This window comes from Epinephelus moara, chromosome 16 (assembly GCF_006386435.1).
Source record: "Epinephelus moara isolate mb chromosome 16, YSFRI_EMoa_1.0, whole genome shotgun sequence".
NCBI lineage: Eukaryota > Metazoa > Chordata > Actinopteri > Perciformes > Serranidae > Epinephelus > Epinephelus moara.
Window position 1 is genome coordinate 20,505,574 of NC_065521.1, and position 24,330 is coordinate 20,529,903.

At 42.4% G+C, this 24,330-nt stretch overlaps 1 protein-coding gene across 8 annotated transcripts in view; it reads right to left on the reverse strand.

Annotated features, from left to right (window-relative positions):
- Positions 1-24,330, reverse strand: part of prdm16 (PR domain containing 16) — a 206,650-nt gene that overhangs the window by 82,644 nt on the left and 99,676 nt on the right. For 7 of the 8 annotated variants that reach the window (XM_050065456.1, XM_050065455.1, XM_050065464.1 and 4 more), the window contains exon 3: positions 15,501-15,551. In XM_050065456.1, coding sequence (XP_049921413.1) covers positions 15,501-15,551 — 51 coding nt within the window. The remainder of the gene's footprint in view (positions 1-15,500; positions 15,552-24,330) is intronic. The other variant, XM_050065457.1, reaches the window with a different exon arrangement.

Consider the following 24,330-nt stretch of genomic DNA (forward strand, 5'->3'; position numbering starts at 1 on the left):
GGGGGGGGGGGGGGGGGGGGGGGGGGGGGGGGGGGGGGGGGGGGGGTTGGCAGGGTGTCTGTGCTGTGCCGTTGCGGGACGTCCCTTGCGGGACAGTGCCAGGCTGCGCTGTGGGGAGACGAGACAGGGCCTCCCCAGTGGACTAATGCCCTGTAATGAAGATTAAGACTCAGTCAAAGACCATACTGTTCGGAGGGAAGGAAAGAGGGATGGAGGGAGGGGGAGAGAGAAGGAAGTGAGGATGAAGGATGAAGTAAGGAGAGAGGACAGAAACCCTGATTTTCAGAATGTGTTTGAGGGTGGATTATCCTCATTTGCAGCAACAGGTACAGATACTGTCAACTATACTAAAATTAAATGCATAAATCCACATTTTGTACTGTCTTTTAGTGCATTCTAGACAGACACGTCTGACCCAGCTGGGAACAAAAAGAGATTTTTGACAACAATGTGCACTCCACACTATCAATGCTCATTGACACCGCCCTGATATATTACTACATTTAAAAGTTGCAGCTAATGTTCTCCTTACCTACACATCTAGTAGATATGGGGCATCAGTAAAAAAAATTCCCACGTCATGTGCAATAGCCGGATTTTACTGTGTGTGACACTAACTGCTTTTTGTATTTTGGCCCTGATCGATACATTTGGTAACTTTCCGGTCACTATGGCCGATAAATAAAACAATACATCGTCTATCTGAGACCCACCACATGACCAGAGATATACACACATGCGCATATGTGTGTGTCTGACGCCCTCATAAGTATGAAGACAGTTAAACAGAGCAGCCTCAACATACGGCATGCTTCACTTACCACTCTGTAGCTAAAAGCTCCCCTAAGGCCTGTTACGCCGAGACACACTTCCACTGTCTCCCGCCATCGCCTCATCCTTCACTTCTATCTCACTCCGAGTCCGTTCTCCCCCCTCCTATTCTCTTCTTTCTTTAAGGAACAATTTTCATGTTTTTGACCACCTAAAATATTCAAGGGGCAGAGTGATGTGTGGACATAGGGATGGATGGATGGATGGATGGGTAGGTGGGTGGGTGGAGAAAGGGGGATCTTTTTTCACATGACCTTGTGTTGGCGGGGCCAGCCTTTCACCCCCCACTCTCTGTCTCTCTTCCCCAGACGGACTGTGTCTGTGACTGGGCTGGCAGTTCTTGCCTCTCTTGGGCATTCTGGCATTCCTTCCCTGTCGTGCCCCCCCATCCCCCTGCCTCCGGCTGTCTGTTGCCCTCTGAGGGTTTAGATCTTTACTGACGCTCACTCTCCTGCCTGAACTCCATCTTCTGCCCGTCTATCTATAGACGTTGTGTTGTGTCAACACCTCCCCATCTCCCACGCCATCTCCGTTTCTCTGGCTGTTTTTCTGCCTTTTCTCTTTTCAAGCTGATTAATGACGAGTTGGGAAAAATAACAACAAAGAGGAACATTATAAAAACGTAGAAATGGTGTGTCCATAATTGTCCTCAATATGCTTAAGTATTTTGTGAGATATTCTGAGTTGTTTAAGATATGATTTTGTGCTCGAAATACTCAGCTGCAACAGCTGAAATTGACATTAGAAAGTAGGCATGTCTGTAGTACAGTGTGACAGAGGACTTTTGCAACACTAAAGAAATACTCCCCCTTACGCTGTGGAGTTTCAAATGCACCCAGCCGTTCTCACGCACACATGAAGGGAGATCCTTGTCTGACACGTGAAAATATTTTTGAAGAGCAGGACCACACAACTCTCTGTTCTCTGCCTCCCCCTGGCTTCTAAGTCTCCGTGGCAACGCCATGCAGGTCGTCATGTTATTATCACCAATGCTTGACCAGCCGGCCTTCTGCATTCACTCTGTCTGCTTTAATGGACTCGCTGCTTTCTTGACAGACAAGAAAGAGTGTGTGTGTGTGTGTGTGTGTGTGTGTGTGTGTGCCTTTGTGTGTGTGTGTGTGTGTGTGTGTATGTTCTTGTGTCTATCTTGAAGGGTGTGAGTGCCAAATGTCCTTTAAAGCAAAGAAAGATGCAGATTATCCTTCAAAGTGGGGACACTTCACCAATAAGTGGTTAGGCCAAGAGATGTCAAGTGAAAAATCCCAGCTTTCAAAATGTCCATTTATTTGGCACCACATCATGTTTATAGATTCAAATCATACAAAAGAAGAGTTCAAAGAATATTTATCCACCTCAATTCAACATATGATGTCCTCTGGTTTAGTACAGGGATTCTCAACTTGTTTTACCCGAGGGCCACTTTTGCAAAATGACAGGAAGCCAGGGGCCAGATCATTAAGGAGGGATGCAATGTTAAAATGATTTTCCAGGCTGTGACTGCATTATATTGTTGTTTACTGAAGCTACAGTGTGCATGTATACTGCAATTTGGAGTCCTCAAATCACCCTTTCTGGGCTGAAAACATATCTGCTTTAAAAGACCTTTCCTGTTACAAAATACTTCAGTATGACTTCATCTACAATAGGCCTATGTGTGACAGGTTATCCATAGGAACAGAAAAAAATTGCACACTATGTCAAAAAGTATTACACTTCACAGACATCCTATGCAGGATACTCCTTAATATGGGGCACCCAGTAGCTCTCCAGCAATGTTGGGCAGTAATGCATTACAGTAATAATACTGTACTGTAATGCGTTACAGTACAGTATTATTACTAATAACATTACTTTTTCCAGTAATGAGTAGTGTAACTAATACAATTACTGCACTTACAATTACTTACTTAATTTTTACTATTGCATGACTACTGACATGAAATACAACATCACATCAGCGGACTCATTTTTCATAATCGTCGCACTGCACAGGCAAGCCAGGAAGCAGCAAGCTAGTTTAGAAGATTGAAACGCTTACTTTAGCGGCCAGAAATTTTGGCAACAGCAACAGTGTTCTTGTCATCTTTCCACCAGGCAGAATAAAAGTAATGGAAATATTACGACCGACAGCACAATAACGTGAAGCTCCAGGAAATACATCCCACCAGAGGTGAGCCCTCCTTGGCTGCGGAGGTCAGCTGTAGCACTACACTGGCTAAACAACCAAAACTGGATTTTACTCATGGGCAGCTGCAGGCTACAAAGAAGTAATGAAGCTTGTGGCTGGATATGTTGTGGATGAAATGTTGCTTCACAAGTGAGTCTCTGTCTTCCAGACAGAGCCCTGGGAAAAGGTTTTTAAAAAAAAAAAAAAAATCATTCATTTGCATGCTATCTAGCCTTAGCTACACTTACCGGTGATAACTTTGACATTCACACAGAGGCACACATCTGATTTTTGGGGAGATACACAACTAACAAAATTATTGGGTGTAAGGGAAAAGTAACATAACAAGTAGTGTAATGAATAACTGTCGGCAGGGAGTAATAAGTAAAGTAATACTATTACTTTTAAAAAGAGTAACAAGTAATTGACCATTTTTAGATTTTTAGACCAACGAGCCCAACACTGCTCACCGGGAAGAGCAGGTGTCACATGTATAAAGGCTATCCTTGCCATAGTGGCCACAGGTTCGATTCCAACCTTTGCTGCAAGTCACCCCCTCTCTCCTTTCATGCTTAAACTGTAAGTCAAATAAAGGCAAAAAGCCATTAAAATAATTTTTAAAAATCAATGTCATACAAAAGTATGAGTATTTTCCTTTTTATTTTGCTGTGTTTGGGATGTTCCTGAGCACAGCACACAGATGAGCTTGGGACTTTACAAAACCATAGCAACCAGGTAGCAGCAGCATGGATCCAGGAGAAAGCTTTAAGAAATACAATAAAAAAAAATAATACAGCAAGGCAAAACACCAGGTGGACAAAGGTTGTTCCAAAACGAGAGTGAATCTGGGGTTGGCTTTCATGAGCCATGTGGAGTTGCTCTGTTTTCTGTTGGGCAGGTCAGTGCAAGCAGTTGGCTTAGATAGCTTGCTAGAGTATCGCCTTTTCTATTACAACAACAAAAAAAAAAGTTCCTACAATAGTAGCTTGTAAAATTAGTGTAGGGAGGAGGGGCCAAGTTTGAATGTTGTGTTTACAAACAGTAACTGAGAATTCCTGCAGCGTATACCTTTAAGAAAAATAAACCAATGAGTTTGAGTGTTTCAGAGCAGAATTTAGTGTCATCTGACATGTGGCGGAGAGGGTGATGATTAGGGACTGACAGAATGTCCTCATACGGATAGTAAAACCAAATATGTGAGAGAGTGTGTGTGTGTGTGTGTGTGTGCTTGTGTGAGGAAACTCATATGACAGCCCCCGCAACTGTCAGACTATCGCCCTCCTCCTTTTGTTGGGTGACCCCAGAGAATGTGTTGGAATGGCCACTGTGTGAGAGATTATGGAGAGACAAAGACCGCAAGAGAGGGAATGAGGAAAGGATAGAGAGAGTGAAAGGCGCGAGAAAAGAAAAAGAGGGAGAGAAATAGAGAAAGTGAGAGAGGTCAGGGAGCCAGCTGATGTGAAAGTGCCTCCGATCACCTCGTGCTTCTCCTCCGCCCCCTCGCTCTGTCCCTCTCTATCTGTTCCACTCTTTCTTTCTTTCGTTCCCACTTGAATTCCTCTCCCAGCGCTTCACTCCATTGTGACGTCGGGTTTTGATCGGCGATAACAACAGAGATGCGTCAGTCAGGGCCCACACACGCACACACACACACACAAAGTTTAAAGTGCCTCTGCAAGTTAAAAGTGGCACTCAGACACACACATACATGAACACAGTGACACACAGCAGTGGCCTTTGAGTGAATGCTCCTCACAAGGCATAATGACAGCATTCTGCAGTAACCATAGCTGGGACAGTTCCCACAGACAAGACAGACAGAGAGAGAGAAAGACCATTTCTTTCTGTCTTCACCTCTCCTCCTACTCCCCACCTCCTCTCCAACAACCCTGACTTTGTCTGGACCATGTGACCTTCCACAGATCAACGCTATTGGCTAAGAAAAGTCTGGACAGATGACTTGGGTGTCTATAATCAATGCAACCAGGGATTACAGACGCATTCAAGGAATACTCTACGAGAGAGAGTACAAAATACTCTCTGCTTGTAAGACTGAGAGTTGAAAAGTTTGTAGCCTGCAGAAAATAGAAACTGCTCCAACCACTCCTGCAGCGTAATCAATATCTAATCAATAAACGGCTCATTATGAAAGCTCCACCTAAGCTTTTGAGCTATGGGGAGGTGATAGCATGACATATTTACATACATGAATTTTCCTGTGTTATGTGCAAATTCTGAGTGTGATCAACAGCAGATTTGCAGAAGTGGTTTGAGATGGATCTTTTTTGCCCCTGACATCCATTCATTCACTGCAAAGCAGCAAGCCTCCAACTTTTCAGAGCCACCTTTCAAACCTAAATGCACTGAGCATTTCAGCCGAGTATTTATTTTCAATTTAACCTTCTTTAAGCACAGGTCGATGTTAGGAGGCAGACGGTATGCTTTGAAAGATTATCCTCAAGATCCAAACATTCCCCAACATACATGATTTCGACCATGTGAGCTCAGTCTCTGCATATTTGTCTGTCTGTCTGCAAGGGACCACTCCCCATCCCTCCGTTACCTACCACACAAACACTACATGGAAGCTCTGTACCGACTGCCTCCGCTTTCAAGCCACTTTTTTTTTCTTCGTCTGACCTGACACAGTGCAGGATTTGGCGTTGTATATTTTGAAGAGGGGGATGGGGATGAAGGTGGTGACGCTGGTGCCGGTGGTGGTGCTGGTTGGAGGGGGGGCAGGTTACGGAGCCAAATGAAAACATGTCACTCAGGGCCCATTAAAACGTAACCCTGCCCAGCAGAAGAAAGGGACCCATATCATCATTAAGTCATCTCGGGGCGAAGCGAAAACCGCAAATATTATTCCTACAGCCCCCCCAGTACACACACATGCACACACACTCCTCCCCTTCTTTTCCTTCAGATGACAGAGAAGACGGGATGATTGGAGCTACGGTGTGTTTGCTCACTGCCTGGGAATGACAAGAAGATGTTTGGTAACTTCCTGATCATGCAACAGTCTGTATGTTTTTAAGACCAAACATGTGAAGTGAATCATACAGGTTGTGCAACAAACCTGTCCATGTATCTATTAGGAGTGCGGCGATACAAAAAAATCAGTGGTCTGGTAAGTACTTCGGTTTTGGGGTCAGAGTTCGGTGCGGTTTCGCAGAGCAGGGAAAAAATGCAGTATAAACATATTTTTCACTTATTCTGAAAAATGTAAATATTCAACAGTGACTCACTGGCCATAACTCTTATTGTAAGAGTTGAGGCACTCAAATACTGGCATAATGTCAAAAGAAAAAAAATAAACAAAAAATAAACAACACAAATGTCAGTTACGTAATGTAAATGTAATTCTCCATCGTAAGACTCTGACCTGTTGTAATTCCTGAATTGCAGCTTGCACTGGTTTATTGAGCAGCTGCAACAGACTGATCAAAATGAACACATATAGGCATATTGTAGCTAAAGCATTAAAGGTATACAGGGACATCATAATCTATACTTCTATCTGTTTAACAAACAAAATTGTCTACGTAATGCTATCTATGCTATCTGTATTCAGATAGCACACCGGAAGTGGGCATGGTCCACACTGGAAGTGACAATAAATGGGGCAACTGTTCTTCTTCTTTTCTAACCTAATATTTATTAGTAGTGCAATTGTGGGGCCTTCAAAGGATATGATTTATTTGATATTGGCATATAATTAATTATGAAATATATTTCCACATCCTCATACTGTAGCCTAGTTTTCATCTCTCTTTCCATTTTTATTTTTATTTTTAACTAAACTAAGTTTAAAGGGCCAGTGTTTAAAATGGGTTGAAAACCGTTGAAAACAGTGACATCAGTGGTCAAATTCTAGATTGCAGGGCTCACTCGCTCACCCCTCCCGTCGGGTAAATGACGGTGGCCTCGTAGGGACAAAAAGCCTTGCACACGAGTTTTTCAGGAGTAGGTCTATCTAGCGACGAGGTGAATGTTTATTTAGAAATCTAAACCATGTTACGATATTGTAATGAATCCCTCACGAGCAGGAGACCAGAGGAGCGTTCGGGAAAAAGGCCAGTTTATTTGAGCACTCCAAAAACTCCGGTAACACTCCAGGGGGTAAAAGACTCCGTCCCAAACTCTGACTCTTCTAGCGTAACACACACACTCCATACACACATACTCGTTTACAATACCTAGCGGGCACCCCCTCCCCTCTCTGCTCCACCAATCTCCAGCCCGCACACTGACTGACAGCGTAGCCGGTAAACAGAGCTCAGCTGTTTATTTAGCCTAGCAATAACTCCGGACTATAGTAGCTGCAATCGACGACTTTGAACGCGATTTTGAAGAGTTTCTTGTAGCGGACACAGATCCAGAGCCATACCTGTTTGAGCTGGAGCATACAGATGAGGAACTTGGATGCTGAGCGGGCGAGAAGAGAGGCTGAATCCTCCGCTCCCATTTGGCTGCACAGAAAGGGATTCGGTGCTACTGCTACCATCGTTGGGGAGATATATCACCAGGAGGAAAAGCGCCGCAGAGAAGGAGTGAAGTTGCGTCTTCTTTTCCTCGCAGATGACGGTTCGGGTTCATTCTCTCCTGTTGTGTGATAAGTGTGGTCCATTCGCAACCTTTATAACTAAAAAAATTTTCACTACTCTCTATCAACGAACTACTAACACTCTCTGCTGTTTCCTCCTCCTCCTTCCTTCCTTCCGCTGTCTTCGTTGGTTTATTTATACACTCGAAACGCGTTCTCTGGCTGGCTGGATTGTCCGCTCGGTCTGCCGTACATACGTGGCGGCGCAAGATGGTGACCTCTCTAAAGCAAGGCCCTTGCTATATATATATATATATAAGCATAATTATAAGGCTACGAAAACCAAACGAATTTTATTTTATAGCGATTATACACTTATATAAACATATTAATGGGTAGAATATTCAGATTCAGATTCAGATTTGACAATAAACCATGCCAAATATTACACACTGGCCCTTTAAAGCACTGTCTGTAACTCCGCCACTGCCACTTTAACTGGGGGACAATCAGAGAAAAATGTTTTATAAGTCGAATGATTCTGTTTTACGTTGTAAATACAAACTATTTACAGTAACGATGTATAGAAAATATATCCTTCAGTTGCACAGATTAATCTTTAATTTCAATGGTGCTGCATGTATTTATTTTTTGACTTTAAAATGGAGGGAATTAACACAGACAGCTAACACCTACAGGTATAAGCTTCATTTTGATGTAAAGATTGCAGGGGTTTGAAGGAAATCCAGCTGCCACACCAGGCTTTTTGTCTCGCTACTCCCAAGTTTTGAGTGCTAGCCTGGGTCGACCCACCTGCAGGTCCCAGGTAGGTTCTGGAAAGCTTACTGAAACATAACACTGTTTGGATGAGCAGGGCAAGAAGTGACAAAGCAGTGTTCTGAGTAGGTTATTAATAATTTACAGAAACACTACATGCAATAGTCCACCTTCCACCTTCTCTCACCTCCCTGTCTCTCTCAACTGAACCAAACATGCAGTACCAAACAGTTCAGGATGATACACATACTGTTACACCTCAAATATCTATGTACTTTACCTACCTACCATCTTATTTGAATTGATGATTAGTTGTTTAATGACTGATTTTAGGAAATGAAATGTCAGAAAAAGTGAAAACTATTCCTCACAACGTCCCAGAACCATAGTGAGGTCTTCAAACTGCTTATTTTGTCTGACCAACACTCCATAACATCAGAGATTTTTGCATTTTTGCTTAAAGTTACAATGTGTAATTTACGTGGTTGTTTATTAGCAAATATCAACTATTGCTTTAATAAATATATATCTACTAAAGTGTAATGCAATTCACATACAAATGGAAGCTTTCTCATAGGCTTAGAATGATTTCTCTATATATACACAGGCAGGGTGCGGTCTGCTGGAGGCTGCCCTCTTGCGTCAGCATATTTGAATACAGTGGCCGAAAGGGATATACGCACTTCGCCTTTCGCGTTTACCTAGAACTTGCCGTCACTGGAGACGGTTAAGGTGAAGATCAATCCGGGGCGCTTCTGCGTGAACCTGCTTTGTACTTTTATGATTCTGATTGATTGATGATTATGATTCTATTTTTTTATGATTCACACTTTAAATGGAGGACCACACATATGTTTTGCCCCGTAAGAGGGAAACCATGCCACCAAATAAAAGAAAAAGGTCAGATAAGTGAGGATGGGACATAACGCGAGTGAATATCGGTGTTGCTTATTCCAGGTGAAAAGAACTCCTGAAGGAGAAGGATTTCACAAGGGATGCGGAGGTTGCCTGCTTTCTGCTAGACAGGTAATTCAATCTCATATTTTTAAATCATTTTGGCTTCATGTTTGCAACGACTTTTCCCTCCCGTCTAAGTTCGAGTGACAGCTACATTTACGTGCTAACGTTATCCTAGCCTTGGCTAATGTTACCCCAGAGCTACAGCTAAATGGTTAGCCTAGCCTACAGCCTAATCTGTTGATTCCTCTCGCGCTGCTGCGAAGGCTGCCACCCTCTCCTCCTCCTCTTCCCTCTGGGTAGCCGAGACACACCTCTTTGCCTGGCCGTTCCTGCACCATCTCTATCCCCTCGCCCCCTTCCTCTCCCTGGTCTTCCTTCTCTCCCTCTCCCTCTTCCTCATCTCCCTGTGTCCTGTGGAAGAACACTCTGGAAACGCATGTATTATAATTGTACCAACCTATATTTGCCGCACTGTGCCGTGACTATCACATAAAACGTGATATTTTAGCATTACTGTGCTAATGCTCATGTTACCAAAACAATTAGAAATAAAACACTTAAAATATATCTCACAGATAACCTATATCTCACTGGTAAGCTATGACATATCGTAACATGGTTTAGATTCCTAAATAAATATTCACCTCGTCGCTAGATACTCCTGAAAAACTCGAAAAACTCTACTGTCTGCGCAAGGCTTTTTGTCTTATGAGGCAACCGTCACTTACCTGACGGGAGGGGTGAGTGAGTGAGCGCGAGTGAGCGCTGCAATCTAGAATTTGACCGCTGATGTCACTGTTACTCACCATTTTTACACACTGAGGCTTTAATAATTGTTTTTTTTTTTTTTAACAATTAACAAAATTGTTGTCAATATTTTTTCTCTTGATTGACTTAAAAACCCATTTTGCCACTACATCCATCCACGAATACATTTATAGTAACTATGCCATACTTTGTGAAATTTAAACGTAACTGAGATGTTTTGGTAGATGCAACTTTATAGGCCTTTCTGTTTATCTCTATGTGTGCGTTTGTGTGTGTGTCTCTGTGTGTGTGTTCAGGCCATTTCCTGCTCTTTGGGCGCATCACTCCACAGTCAAGTCATGGCCCTAGGGAGCCCACTGCCAAGCCTTGGGCATTCACAACCCCCCTCGCACACAAACACATACACATCCAGAGCGACCGCTGTAACCAGGGGGCATTTGTGACGTTCAGCATTATGAAAAATGACTTGCCCCCGTGGCGCACCGGGGTGGCAGTGATTATAATATCCAGATAATCATTTCAAACAAATTATCATAATTATCAATCAATCATGAGCCTTTTTAAGCAGGGGGAGGGATGGGGGAGTGTGGTGCTGTTGGCAGGGGGTAAACTATGGCCCGGAGCACTGGATCACTTCTGTGACCCATGAGCCTCCCTCTGTCCCCATAATAGCCCTCATACATTTAGGGTCATTTAGAAAGCGTATTTAGAGATTCAATTCCCCAGCTTGATATGGGGAAAAAAAGACCCCGTGCACATACACACCCATCGACTCACAACTGCAGCTGACCCCCATTTGGCTCCCTAGTCTTTCAACATGGAGTGGGAAAAATCTACTTATAGGTCAGAGTTCATATCAACCCCTCTCATTTTCCCATTTGCAACTTATGCTGCATCTAAAACACACTTACTGCATACGTGGCATCATGATACAGATGGAGCAACAACTGGTGCTGTTAAGTTTGACTTAAAAAAAGCACATCTCTGTCGAGAATAGAAAGAAAGACGTGTATCACTATCTGGAAACCATCAGTGCTTAGGAGAAATATGTTAGGCAAGCATGTCCGCATTCACTCAGACAAATAAGCGAGGAAGAGTGACACAGGCGGAGTAAGAGAGACTTGATCGTCTTTAAGAGATATTCCGCTGTATCTTTTCACGCCAAATCCCCGGTGAAAAGCAGCATGAATTGATGCAATCTCAGTGGTATTGAGAGGTGAATGAATGGGGCTCGGAGAGAGAGAGAGATGAAGAAACTGAGAGAGACAGAGAGATAGAAGGAGAGAGGGAGGAGAGAGATAGTAGCCTTCGGGGGGAGATGATCGTCTTGGGAAAAAAGCAATCAGTGCTCATTGATTTTCTCTGCTGGTTGAATGGAGGGTGTCTATCTGGAAGTCATTATCTGCCATCTGATCTGCTGGAGTGTTTACACACGTCGGGATGGACAGCGGCGCTCTTCTGAAGATGAGGATTAACACATACACACACACACACACACACACACACACACACACACACACACGGACAGCCTTATTTCCCCCTGCTCCCTATCTGGCTACCACTTTTAAATCCAAGGAATCCAAAAAGAAACACAAGTCCTCCGATACCCTATTAACTGCCAGACACAGACACACACAGACACACACAGACACACACAGACACACACACACACACACACAGACTTAAGTGTATGTGCAGTTTGTGAATGAGAATATACATAAGCAGGGCCTAGACAGCTAAACAGACAGATAGTCCTGTTTTGTATTGCCGGACCGGACCAAACCAAACAATCCCTGATCCTATCACCAATAGCCCCTGATAGCAATCTATAGCTCCAACAACACCATACCGTCTGCTGAGACGGAGAAGGAGGGATGAAATATGTGGAGAAGGATGGATGAAGTGAGCAGAGAGGGAATCCCGACAACACATCTTTTTTATTTTCTGCCTGTGGGTGGGGTGCGAAGATGCATGCCAGTGTGGCTCAAATCATGTCTAAGCAAGTGCTAGATATGAATCCTAGGCCATAAACCCCTCACACACACATATGCACACTCACACACACAGCTGTAAGCTCTGGGCAGCTTTCAGTAAGTGGGCTGCTGAAGCTACAATAACATCATTGCTTCTGTTTTATCCCCCGCCTTAACCCCGACTCTACCAGTGCCCCCCACATGCCTTTAAACTTCTTTCAGACTGAATCAGCAGCGTGGAATGAACCTGTGTTTGTGGTCAGTTTAAATGTGTATCTACAAACTGTAATTCAGTATAAGTTTAGAAATGAAGTCCATCAAACAATCTGTCTTTTGAGTACCAAATACTTATCTTGTGTCAAATGTAGGGTGTGTGTGTGCGCAGCAGTGGTATAAGTTATGAATTTGACACATATTGATGAGGTTACTAAATATTCCATTACTTGTGAAATATCTACGTCAGTGCCTCTGGAATTCATTTAAACAGAGAGAAGCCAAAAGTAAGTCCTCTTTATGTCTCCCAGTGCTTATACATCTCATCTCATCCATTAATCCATCCATATATCCTGCCTGTTTTGTGCAGCTGCCGTCAGCCAGCCTGTATAAAATTAATTTATGACTATGGAGGCTGAATAAAGTTTACATCACCTCGATAATATGCACAGTATGATATATATATAAATATATAACTGATCAGTTTTACTGTAATGTAAAGCACAGTAACAAATAAAAACTAATAACACCTTGAGTCCTGCAAACACACACACCTTTCAGCAGTGAACTAGTTTATTCACAAGCTGCAACTCAATTAATATTCTGCCTTAATCAAGCATAGCGATGTTAATGACATGGTGGAGAAAGGAGAAGTCAATGTTTATGTGCGTGTGTGCGTTTTTGTGTGTGCCCATGCCCTGTGTTGGTGTGTGTGTGACTGCACGATGTGGATGAATGAGTCATGTCATAAGGAATGGCTCATGCATAATTTCATTCATATTCATAACAGGCATGTGGTCTGCCACCGCCCGATGAGGGCCCACCGCAACTCACACTCTGCATAATGAGATGTGGCCAGTGTGTGTGTGTGTGTGTGTTTGGATTTTATGTACCATAGGTACTGTAAGCATACTGTCTGTCTGTATTCTGTCATCTGTGTTAGTGTGTGTATCGCAACTTTACACTCCTATCAGTGCATGAAGGTGTGTATGCGTGTCTTTGTACTCGTGGCTGTGTAAATGTGTGTGTATGGGCCACTCTCATGTGGAAGGCGGTTAGGTAGTTTATAAAACCGTCTAGGTTTTTCCACATTGTACGAACATGTGGGAAACAGGGAACAGCCTAAACCACCTGCGGTCAACTCCTAAAATAAGCTCATTGACTAATGTAGGATTTCAAATCAACCAAAGCAGTCGGTGATTTGCATGCCTGCCTGTTTATAGAGGGTACAGCAACAAGACCCTTGACCTGAAATGCAAATGAGGGAAATTTAAATGATCTTGTTTTTCTAAGCGCCAAATTGGTCATAATTCTAAATTACGCCAAAGGAGATTTTAAGTGAAATACGTCATGCTAAGGTTGCTCACATGGCGTCTCCTCTCACACACTGCTTTAATTAAGGGGAGCTGGATTATGCATTGAATAGTAGTCCTCCATTAGTTCTGCTCCTGGTGTTTTGACCATCCTGTCATGTAAGATAAGACATGAGGCACATACAAACTTTGGAGACAGAGTCCAAATCTCACTTTCAATTTCTTTGATAGCTAAATCCACAATGAACGCCACTCATGTGACATAATGAATGTTTTTAACTCTGTTCTGTCAACCAACATTAATCAAAGAGCACTTATGAATTGCAAACAAATGTTAAAGCTCATATTTCAACCATTGCATTGTATTGTTATTGTGCTGTGAAGTCAGTTAATCAATTTGGACGTGAAAAAGAAAAGAATCTAATTTTTCAAGACAATGCCAATAGTGGGTTTTGGAGTATTTAAAATGCTGTTGCCATACTGCGAATATGGATTGCTCTTCTAAAACTCAAATCTGATAAAAACCCCTCATAATTTACGGCTGTCATATTTTTAACCATTGATTTATGTTTCAGCTCCCCTGCCATTGACTTGAGTTGGAGCTAAGCCTGCATGGCTTCAGTCATTCTAAGAGAGAGTGTCCACTCTGCTGCAGCCATTGTTCTTTCATGGACCATTAGATGGACATGAACTCTCTCGCTGTCCATTCGTGACCCAGCGACACTGGCCGTAAAAGCAAACTGCCCAGCCTCTTCAATAAATTTATCACCTCATAAAGTGGTCAGTGACTGGTCAATGGGACGTGTCGGTCACAGTGTGTGTGCATGTGTCAGTGTTTTTTTCAGTGTGAAGAGAGAGGGGTTTCTGTTCTTTGATAAGACAGGCTTATGTGTTACAATCGATGACCTTTGTCACAGGAATGCTCTGCTGAAGCTTTTGTAGAAAAGAAAAAGAAAATGTAACACTAACTGCTATTATATTACTGTAGGTATTTAAAATCCAAAGCACATAGATTATCCTTCTGTATCCTAAGCAGGTGTTTTAGTTAGTTAGTTAAACTATATTTACTCAGGAGATCTCATTGAGTTTAGGGTCGCAACTAATGATTAGTTTCATTATACATTAATCTGCCAATTATTTTCAGGATTAACTGGTTAATTACTAAGACTATTAAATGTCAAAAAATTGCAAAAATGTTTATTACAATTTCCCAGAGCCCAAAGTGACATCTTCAAATTGCTTCTTTTGTCCAACCAAACCCAAAGACGCTTCATTTACTGTCATATATAATAAAGAAAAGCAGCAAATTCTCACATTTAAGAGGCTGGAACCAGCAAGTATCGTATATTTTTGCTTAATAAATGACTTTATAGTTCATCATTTATCGAAATAGTTGGCGATTAATTTTCTTTCAATCGACTAACCGATTAAGCAACTAAACATTGCAGCTCTAATTGAGATCAATATTTGTTTAACAAGAGAGACCCAAGAACAGATTACATACTACAAGATCACACAACCATCCAACACACACTGTTACACTTATTGAAACACATAATCTTAGAAATTTACAACAGCTTTAAAGTCTCCCAAAGTAAATGTACAATGACTCCAAGCTGTGTTGCACTTCATCCCAGTAGTAAGTTGTACCTGAAACTATACTTTTCCAGTCCAGAGTCAGTATGAGGAACTTGTAACTCCAAGCTAACCTGTGATCTGTTGTCACATGTTAGCTCTGTATTTAACTAAGGATGTAAATATCCTAGAGGCTTAGATAGCAAGACACATTTATAAGGCCTGAGCATCTATAGGCCAAAATATCAGTCAGACCCACTTTATTACTTCACCCCACCCTAATATGTTGATGTAAACCCAGCAGGATAGTTATCATGCAGGGCAGAGGCACAGAGACAAGATTCATTTAATAGCATAAACAGGTGTAACTATCCTACCTTTTTGATGCAGCTGTCGGGGGAGGCTTCGTCATGGTCGTTCATCATCTGCTGAGAAAACACAAACAAAGAAATACACATTTTTAAAGTGCTTAATGGTACCAAAACCCACACAGGTATTCAAAAATCATGAGTAACAACATTTGATTTGTCAAAGCTTTAAAAGATAATATTGATTCCCGCGCTTCACAGTGCCTCGGCCGTCGGTTGTGACAGTCGCTGCTTGATGACATGAGCACAGGGTGTTCACAGTTCATCACACAGACCCTCTGGGCTACAAATGTGACCAGAGGGATATAATAATGGACTGAGAGGTCACAAAAACACATACAGAAGCAAACATAACACTACACACACACACACACACACACACACATACACACATACACACACTCACTCTGATGAATGAATGCCCCACAGATTTGACGTTAATTCTCTGCTTCAGCGTTGCAGGAAATTTCGCTGAGACTGTGTCTGTGAGTGTGTGTGTGTCTGTGAGTGTGTGTGTGTGAGTGTGTGTGTATAATTAAGCCTTCAAGCAATATTTACTGGGGGCAGATGGGTGGTAGAATGCTCCCAGTGTCTGCCAGAGGAAATGAAGGAAGTGGGGGAATGATGAAGAGATGGGGCTGCCCTGCTGCAATGAGGGGGCATTTCACATATAATGGCAACCCAGAGTCTCTCTCAGTCTGTCTGTCTCTTTCTCTCCCTCTCTGAAGCCCATTGATGGCAACTGAGGATCAAAAAAGAGATGCAGACTGTTTTCAGAGCAGTTTTTAGGTGGGGTGGGGAAATCAGCGTTGGCACTTTACTGAGTTTAAGTGAAATTAGGCCTATAAAACTTCCTCAAGCACAGACACACGGCGTATCTGAGCCTCCCTTTTCCTGCTCCCTATCCTCCCCATCTGCCCTTTCACAGTAGGTGTGTTGTTTGGGTGTTGTGACAAGACTGGCTGCCTTTACATTAGCGCTGACATATAAAAGTTTGTATTTCCTAAACCAGGTTGGCCCACCGTGATTGGGAAAGAGACATTTATCTGCTGTGGAATCTGCCATGGAGACTGTGGAGCCATTCTTTCAATCCTGGCATACAGCAACTTCTTTTATGCACCTTTCTATACAAGGCCTCAATTCACAGGAGGTGATTATGAATTGTGTGTATGAGCTTGTGGATGTTTACACTCACATGTGCCTCCAGATAAAGATGTCCACAAGTTTCTCCCTAAGACTGTTTATTCCTCAGTATAATAGAATAACAGTTATCTGAAATCATAGTAGCCCATAGAAGTTCAGTCTCAATTCTTCTTACTCCCCTCTCACTAAACAGTGAACCAGATGGGCCATATGTGCAGCACTGTGCCATACGGAGTGGTTTCCTATATTAAGCTGTCAAGGGATCTGTTTCTCAGCCTCAGCAAATGGGAGCAATTACACCACAGATACTTACAATAGTGTTCTCAGCCTACTTACACATCATCTAAACCTTTACAGAAGCATCCTGTTCCTGAAATCAGTTACAAACAACGCAACAACATGTCATCCCCCACAAGAGACTCCTAGTCCCTAATGGCCAATCAAATTTGTCACATCATTTTGACTTGTAACTGGAGCACCCTTTTTTAAAAAAGTAAAGAAATATGAATAGAAATACAGAATGCGAAGTATGTTTAATCAAAGTCTGATTGTGTGTCTGTGATAAATGACCATGTAAGGTCTTTAGCTTTTTCTCAGTATTTAGTGTTGCACAGTCACACAATGCCAACAGAAAATGTTGTCATTGTGCATTTCTGCAAACCAAAAATGTTACATTCTTTATTTTACAATTATCATATCAATGTTATAAAGTAAAGTAGTTTTGATTAAATGCATATGAGCTGACTTTCTCATCCAAAGGTGGAAAAGATAGTGTGACACCTAGGCATAACAGCAGAGTGATGCAGACCACAGTTCAAGACCATCAAACAACAAAACCAGTTGTTTTTTAGCGAGACATCAACGGCATTTCCAGCAGCAACTGTGTCACCAAAACTGGGTGTTTCATAGCGAGACATCGCTGCCTTTCTCGCGGGTATTGTAAGCCCAAACGTGATTGTATCCAAACCATAATCAAGTGGTTTCTGTGCCTGAGCATAAGCACACATTAACCACAGTGTTACTGAAACTTTAAGCATAAGAATACACAAATGTTACATATCACTGGTGTGCATAAATGTACAATGCCAACATTTATTCTGGTAAATGGGTTGTTTCATGACACTCTGTTATGTGTATGCCAGTTGCAAAGGGATGAAAAACTCTGGAAAGTAAAGAAACCAAAGAGTTGTTAATAAAGTCACGACAAGTGATTGAAAATGTGCAGTTGATATCTTTGCCTATTGTGTTGAAAATGACTGTTAACTTGCTGCATGGAGTTTAATTTATGAGTAGACAAGAACTGTGGCCTCTATGAGGCATCTTGTGAGGGTATGCATGTGTATTGTATTTCAGAAACAGAAATGGCTATGCTTTTTGTAAAAAGTAGCCACAGATTCTGATGTGCTGGTTTCAACAAACAAGGGACTGATTACCAAACAGCCATTTTGCCTAAAAACAAACAGTTAATTTATTTAAAATGTATTACTTTCTGTTTTTTGTTTGTGGAATACACAGTATAGCCCTTCAAAGCAACAATTTACCCACTTTGTAAAGCAGAAGGGGTTTTGTAATGACTACTTAATAAAAAGAAAGACAAATTAAGTTAATGTATCTGCTCTGCAAGTTCAAATGTGCTTGTGACCTTTAAACATGGCCATAGAAAAGATAGTAAAATAGAGACAGAGTGAGTAAGAGAGAGAAAGGGGGAGAGAGAGGACTTCCCCTTTCTTGTAATGCACAAGACCAGCTGCAACAGTTTACAAAACCAACAGCTTGGCTGGGTCGTCTAAAATGCTACCAGGCGTTCAACAACTATAGGACAATTTCTGGACTTTCCCCCGCTCTGTTCAGCTACATGCCAAGTGTAAATATGTGTGTGTATCAAATTGTGCAAGAGTAACCTAAAACTGTAGAAGACATGCAAGCAGACATGAGTGGTTTTACTGATGCCTTAATGTCTTTCAGCTTCAGGTGGGGGGTCGGGACGGTGTGGGCTTTCTATCGTCCAAACCTCAGTGTTGGGTCCAGACACACTGAGCTGACTGTCAGGAAAATGCTAATTATAATGCTTCCTGGCTTTGAATGCTATGCAATTGTAATCCACATTGTTTGTCTGTTGAAATGTTACCCAATGAGGATTTTTTTCTGTAAAAAGATCGCTGCGTGAACAGGGTTTCTAGTGGGGAAATGCAAGGGCTTGTGCAATGCTGACAATAACTGTAGCAAAAAAGGCAGGTGGAGATGCTCTTTCAACACTGGCATACTGTATGTACACACACACACACACTTATATATGTGTACACTAACACATATACCAGACAAATACAGACAGACAGAAACACACACAGAATAGCTTAGCCCTGCAGCAGAACCCCGCCAAGCAAATAAATAAGCTATTAATTAGGGAGGGAAAATGTGATTGGCCACTGACTGGTGGTGCTATGATTTATTGCACGTGTCACCGTCATCTCAAAGTGACTTTTACTCTGGGTCGGTGAGACAGGTCCAAATAGAGACTGGCCTATGTTGAGAGGGATAGATTTTCCACTACACACAGAGAGGTAAAATTGTCCATTTGTTCTGTATCTAGCCTGCTGAATGCTGACATGTCAATATGTCTTATGGAAAAGAGAAAACACTGAAGCGAGGGTAATTAGAAAGTGTGTGTAAGTGTGTGTCTGGGCACACAAACTTCTCTCTCTGGCCCGTATGACCTCAAACATAAACAAATCCACTCGTGGCTTGATGAAAGTGCAGCCACCTGCAGAATCCTTCCACCAAGAGCTGTCCAGACCCTCATTAGGGGTGTGCGTAAATGTGTGTGTTTGTGTATGTGAGAATGTGTGTGTGTGTGTTAGTATCTCACCATGTCTGTGGTGTGTGCTTTCACACCAGGCGGGAGGGAAAACCCCACCATTATTAGTGTTTCATAGCACAGCTTTTGTTATTGGACAGAGTCAGGAGTTTTTCAACACCACTTTAGCACCATTCGTATTGACATGCCATGATGACCAAGCGGACAAAAGAAAACACGACGTGGGGAGAGACACTCAGTGAGTGGACTGCCTCATTGTTTTTACAAGGCCTGTCACAGCCTAAAACACATGACGGAGCGAAATCCCGCTCAGTTTATTTCCAGAACTCATTTAAGGGGAAAAATGCCCCAAGAGGGTTTTCTGTAAGGTCCGCAAAGCATATGTGGTGGTTTTGCATGTACAGCTCAAGTCAAACCTTCAGAGAATGACCCGAACATCATAACCTCTAGTCACACCAATGAGAAGGCTGAGAAACGCCACCCTTACACCGGACAACTTTTCAATCAATTTCACTGGCACAGACAAATTTCCAAGGTTGGAATAAAATAATGAGAGTTTTACCTCAGTTGGTGCACAATTCCTTGATTGTTTGGTGTAAGGCAGTCATAAAAGGTGGTCGTAAAACTTTTTCCTTTTCTCGTCTTGACATTCCGACAAAATCAAACATGTTCAGTATTATCGTAAAATTTTAGTCTTGGCTCATGTGAATACTGAAATTCAATGACGTGAATCTTGTCAACAACCAGTAGGTGCGCTCGCACTCTCCAGCACTGAACAGGAAGTAATGCACTGGGTAGAGAAACAGGGAGCAGACAGAACATGAAGAAGTCTTGGTTCTCTTGTACTGTAGAAAAGGAGGAGAAACTGGTGGAGTTGTGGAGTGAATAAGAGTCTGTGCTCAATAGGACATGTATCTGATCCATGAACCTGCACTTATTTAAGTAGGAAATCTTAGTTTTTGAAATGGTTCACCTCTTATTCCCGTGGTCTCCTCCTACTAAAAAGCGCAGGTAGCAAGTTGAGGTGACAAAATCCAAAATGCAAAGTTTGCATGCAAATACAGTTTATCTTTATGGATCAAAATGACGCTGAATAGGGGAGAACACTGTCGACATATGACACCCTTTATCTTGTGTTTATAGAGTGATGTGTTTATGCAGACATATGAAATTGCTAAATTGTCATCTTTCTTAAAGGGAGTTTTCTGTAGTATTTTCCACCAAAAGCAGGATGGGAAATAATCTCACAAATAATCTAGTTTTAGTCTTGCAAATAGTGACCGTGCAAGATCCTCAGTCTTTGCAAAACCTTATAGTCTGTGACTAAAAACTGACATTGTCTTTAGATTTGAGACAGTGTCAGACTTAAGTCTTTTTAAAGTCTTTTTTAAATTCTTTTCAAAGTCTTCTTCTGGTGTGTATTAGGTATAAGTAGCCATAGCAACTAGAAGAGGACCTTAAAAAGCTTGCTCATCATCATCTTCAGCAGGGAGAAGAAAAGGGCCCCACTTGGAGGTTTGCACCGTAGGAAAATGTTAGCATTCTGTTGCCAAAAACAATTCTCCTCAACTCTGGATAATATGAGGCAATACAGCAACACGGCCCAATGGATGGCTGCGGATGTCACAAAGCCACAAGTTTCCAAAAAGAACTAGCAGCAAACAAACCTCAGGCCTTTTTGAACCAGGACCCTGAGTGACAATCCATTGGCTGCAAGAGCCACACCAAGAAAGCCACAAATTGAAAGTTTTGCTACGCATTTATTGGGAACTTTTGCAGCTTCTTGGCACGCTGACAGGATTTCATTGTGGTAGCAATGCCCTGGATGGGTTATTGATCTTTTTGACGTATAGATGGGAGAGGAAGCGGTCTTTCACTGTGGGTCGTGTTGAATAATAAACTGCAGAGAAAGTGCATTTATGTCAGAGAACGAGAAAGAGGGGAAAAAAAAAAGAAGAATGAAAAGGGAGGCTCTGTTTCTCATTGCTTGAGCCTTTAAAATAGGAGCTAACCATCATGTCAAACATGATCTCAACAAATGGATCTGACTCCGACGACTCCTAGATACTGGCAAATCTGATCGGAACACTGTACAATCAATGAAACAGCACGACTGCTCCAAAAAAGGAAGAAAAAGAAGTGGGGATATCAAGTCGCCAGTGTTTTTCTCTGAGGTCTCCTGCTATCATCTGAACTCCCTGATAACGGACCTTTTACACGTTCCTGCCAGAATCTGTTAGAGACTGTTTGACTAAGGATACACGTCTGAATCAGTCTGCTTTTTAGCATTAAGTCAGATGGTGCCTGGTTGTAGTTCCAAGTCCTTTCTCTGGCTTGTCCTTTAAAAGGGTGTAAAATGGGGCTATTTTGGGACTTCCCAGAGATAGGGGCCTTGACAGCTGACCCAAAACAAGACCAGAGCTATGATTTCTTAAAAACATACCTCAACAATGAGGTTGCTCACAGGGCTTAAGTAGGGAAGTGGGGAGACTAAGGCAGGAGAGGAGGAAACAGGGTAGAAATTTGCACTGCTAAATACCAGGAAACTGGGCGTTCTTCAGATAAAATATATTTATGATGACTTTAATAAGCGGAAGAGGTGCTTCGGCCAAGGCAAACATCAAGGGGAGTCCTGATAGGAAACTTTCCCTCTTTGGCTCCCTCTCTTTCTCTGTCTTAGTTGATAGAGAAGGTAATTATGAATACAATCACTTTTTGATTCCTTATCTCCATCTCCGCTTTTCTATGAAGCTTAATGTGAGAAAATTATACAGCTCACTGGTAAAAGCAAAAGAAACTGATGCCAAAGGAATGCATGAGATGCCATTGTCTGAAAGAAAGAGGAGAGATCAGATTAACTCAACACTTATCACACCACGCTAAAGCTAACACTGTTACCCAACCCTTCATCCAGATGGGTCCATGCAGGGTGCGGCCTGTGACGGAACTGAGAACTGTTGGTGAGATAGAGCTTAGCGCACAAAGGTTAGATTTGGAAGGCAAACACTCAGAACTATTGTGCGACTCTGGAAAGTCACGGCCACTTGTCAAACACAAACGGCTGATATTTACAGAACGAACGTTGACCCCGTATGTCCTAAGAGTCTTTGTGTGATTTATGAAGAAAATGCCATAGTGAAATATCCTGGCAGGGTTTGCATTGACTGTGGACAGGCTTGTCTCATCATTTCAATGTCCTGTATGATTCACAGGTCTTGCATAGACATGTGTGGTCTAGGTGCTACACATCATACGCCTGGTACAAATGAGCAGATTAAATATTTGTATTCATACAACTGACAGTTGTGCCGTTTGAACTCCTTTGTCTGTAAGAAAGTGATGTTACAAGGTGAGGTTTGCAGCAAACAAACCTTGGGAAGGAAGCTCTCTTTCTTGAAAAAGAGAGAGGGAGGAATGCAAAGGGAGGTGGAGGGAGAGTAGGATTCTGCAAATTTATTAAAAGGGTCATATTTTCATGGGGACCTTGTATGACCATCCATCACATGACGTCTAAGGCCCCTTATCCTTTTAAGGCCGTTGACTCTGAACTTGATATCGACAGAACCATACAGATAAATTATCTGCTTGGCCTTCGCTTTATTGATAAGTCATTTGGGCAGATGATCAGTAATAATCATAAGTGAATAAGGGTGTGCCGATAGATCTTCCGCTAGCAGATGTTGTGACAGCCGCAGGGTTGAGGCCCAATAAATAACCCTACCTTTTGGCCTAAGAGGATTGCCTACACAGCATCGGCAGCTGCCGTGGCATGCCTTTCAGATAATGATATATCGCGTCCTCCCTCTTCATTTTGATAAAGGTTGCAGTTTATCGATACGTGGCAGCAGGGAGAAAAATAATATTGCCTTATTTCTAATGATCTCCTATTCTCCCCATGACACGTATTGCCTCTGAGCAAGCAGGGGGTTATGGGAGTAAGATTTAGGGTCTTGACTCGAGGGCATATAGATCGAATCAAAGGTCATGCCACGGATACTTTTCATTTCCCATACCTCAGCTGAGCGAGATGCCTGCACAGCCTATGCATATATGAATGTTTACATTTATGCACTACATAAATCTGATATCGGCTTTTCAGCTCAGCAATGTCATATGTTTCATATCTCCATTTCCCCTTGCAAACTGAATTTGTGTATTTAGAAACATACACCAGACCACACTGTCTGTCCCTCTGTCTAGTGCCAATATGAATCCCTAATTCAAACCAGGAATTCCTTTAGGTAGGTAGAAAGGGACGCGGAAACACAGAGAGGGGGATCTCTCATCGCACCAGGGGCTTTTCTGGACAGCAGCCACTGAGATATTGTCACGTGACGACGGATAACTGGCGAGTAAATTGCATATCGTTTATCGGGGTCCGGCTAAATATTTACACCGTTTGCATATTTCAACATAAACAGAGGGGTTTTGGTAGCTTTTCATTCCTCTACTCTCCCTCTTTCTTCAAATCCAATATATGTACAGGAAGGACAAGCTGGCTCAAACAAGAAGACTGGATGTGGACACAAGTTAGACAGAGTGCACGACGGAGGGAAATGAGGAGAAAGGAAAATACATTTTGAGAAAGCTAGTATCTGTACTCGTGTGTGTTAGTCGGTCAGGCATCCCCCTGCAAATCCATCCTGTGGCTTTTCTGCATTTTTGACCACACACACATACACACACATAGTACTAGGAGCTTGGGCGCGGGCCCAAACATAGAAGTGAAAAGTCTCTAGTGACTTGGAGGCTAAGTGCATGTATATATGGGTCAGTGCCCGGGACAAGCAGGGGCTTTCTTTAGGGCTCCAAGGGTTTATACCAAGGTCAGGCTCTACACACGAGGATGATGATGATGCTTGAGAAGGCCAAAGCCACGCC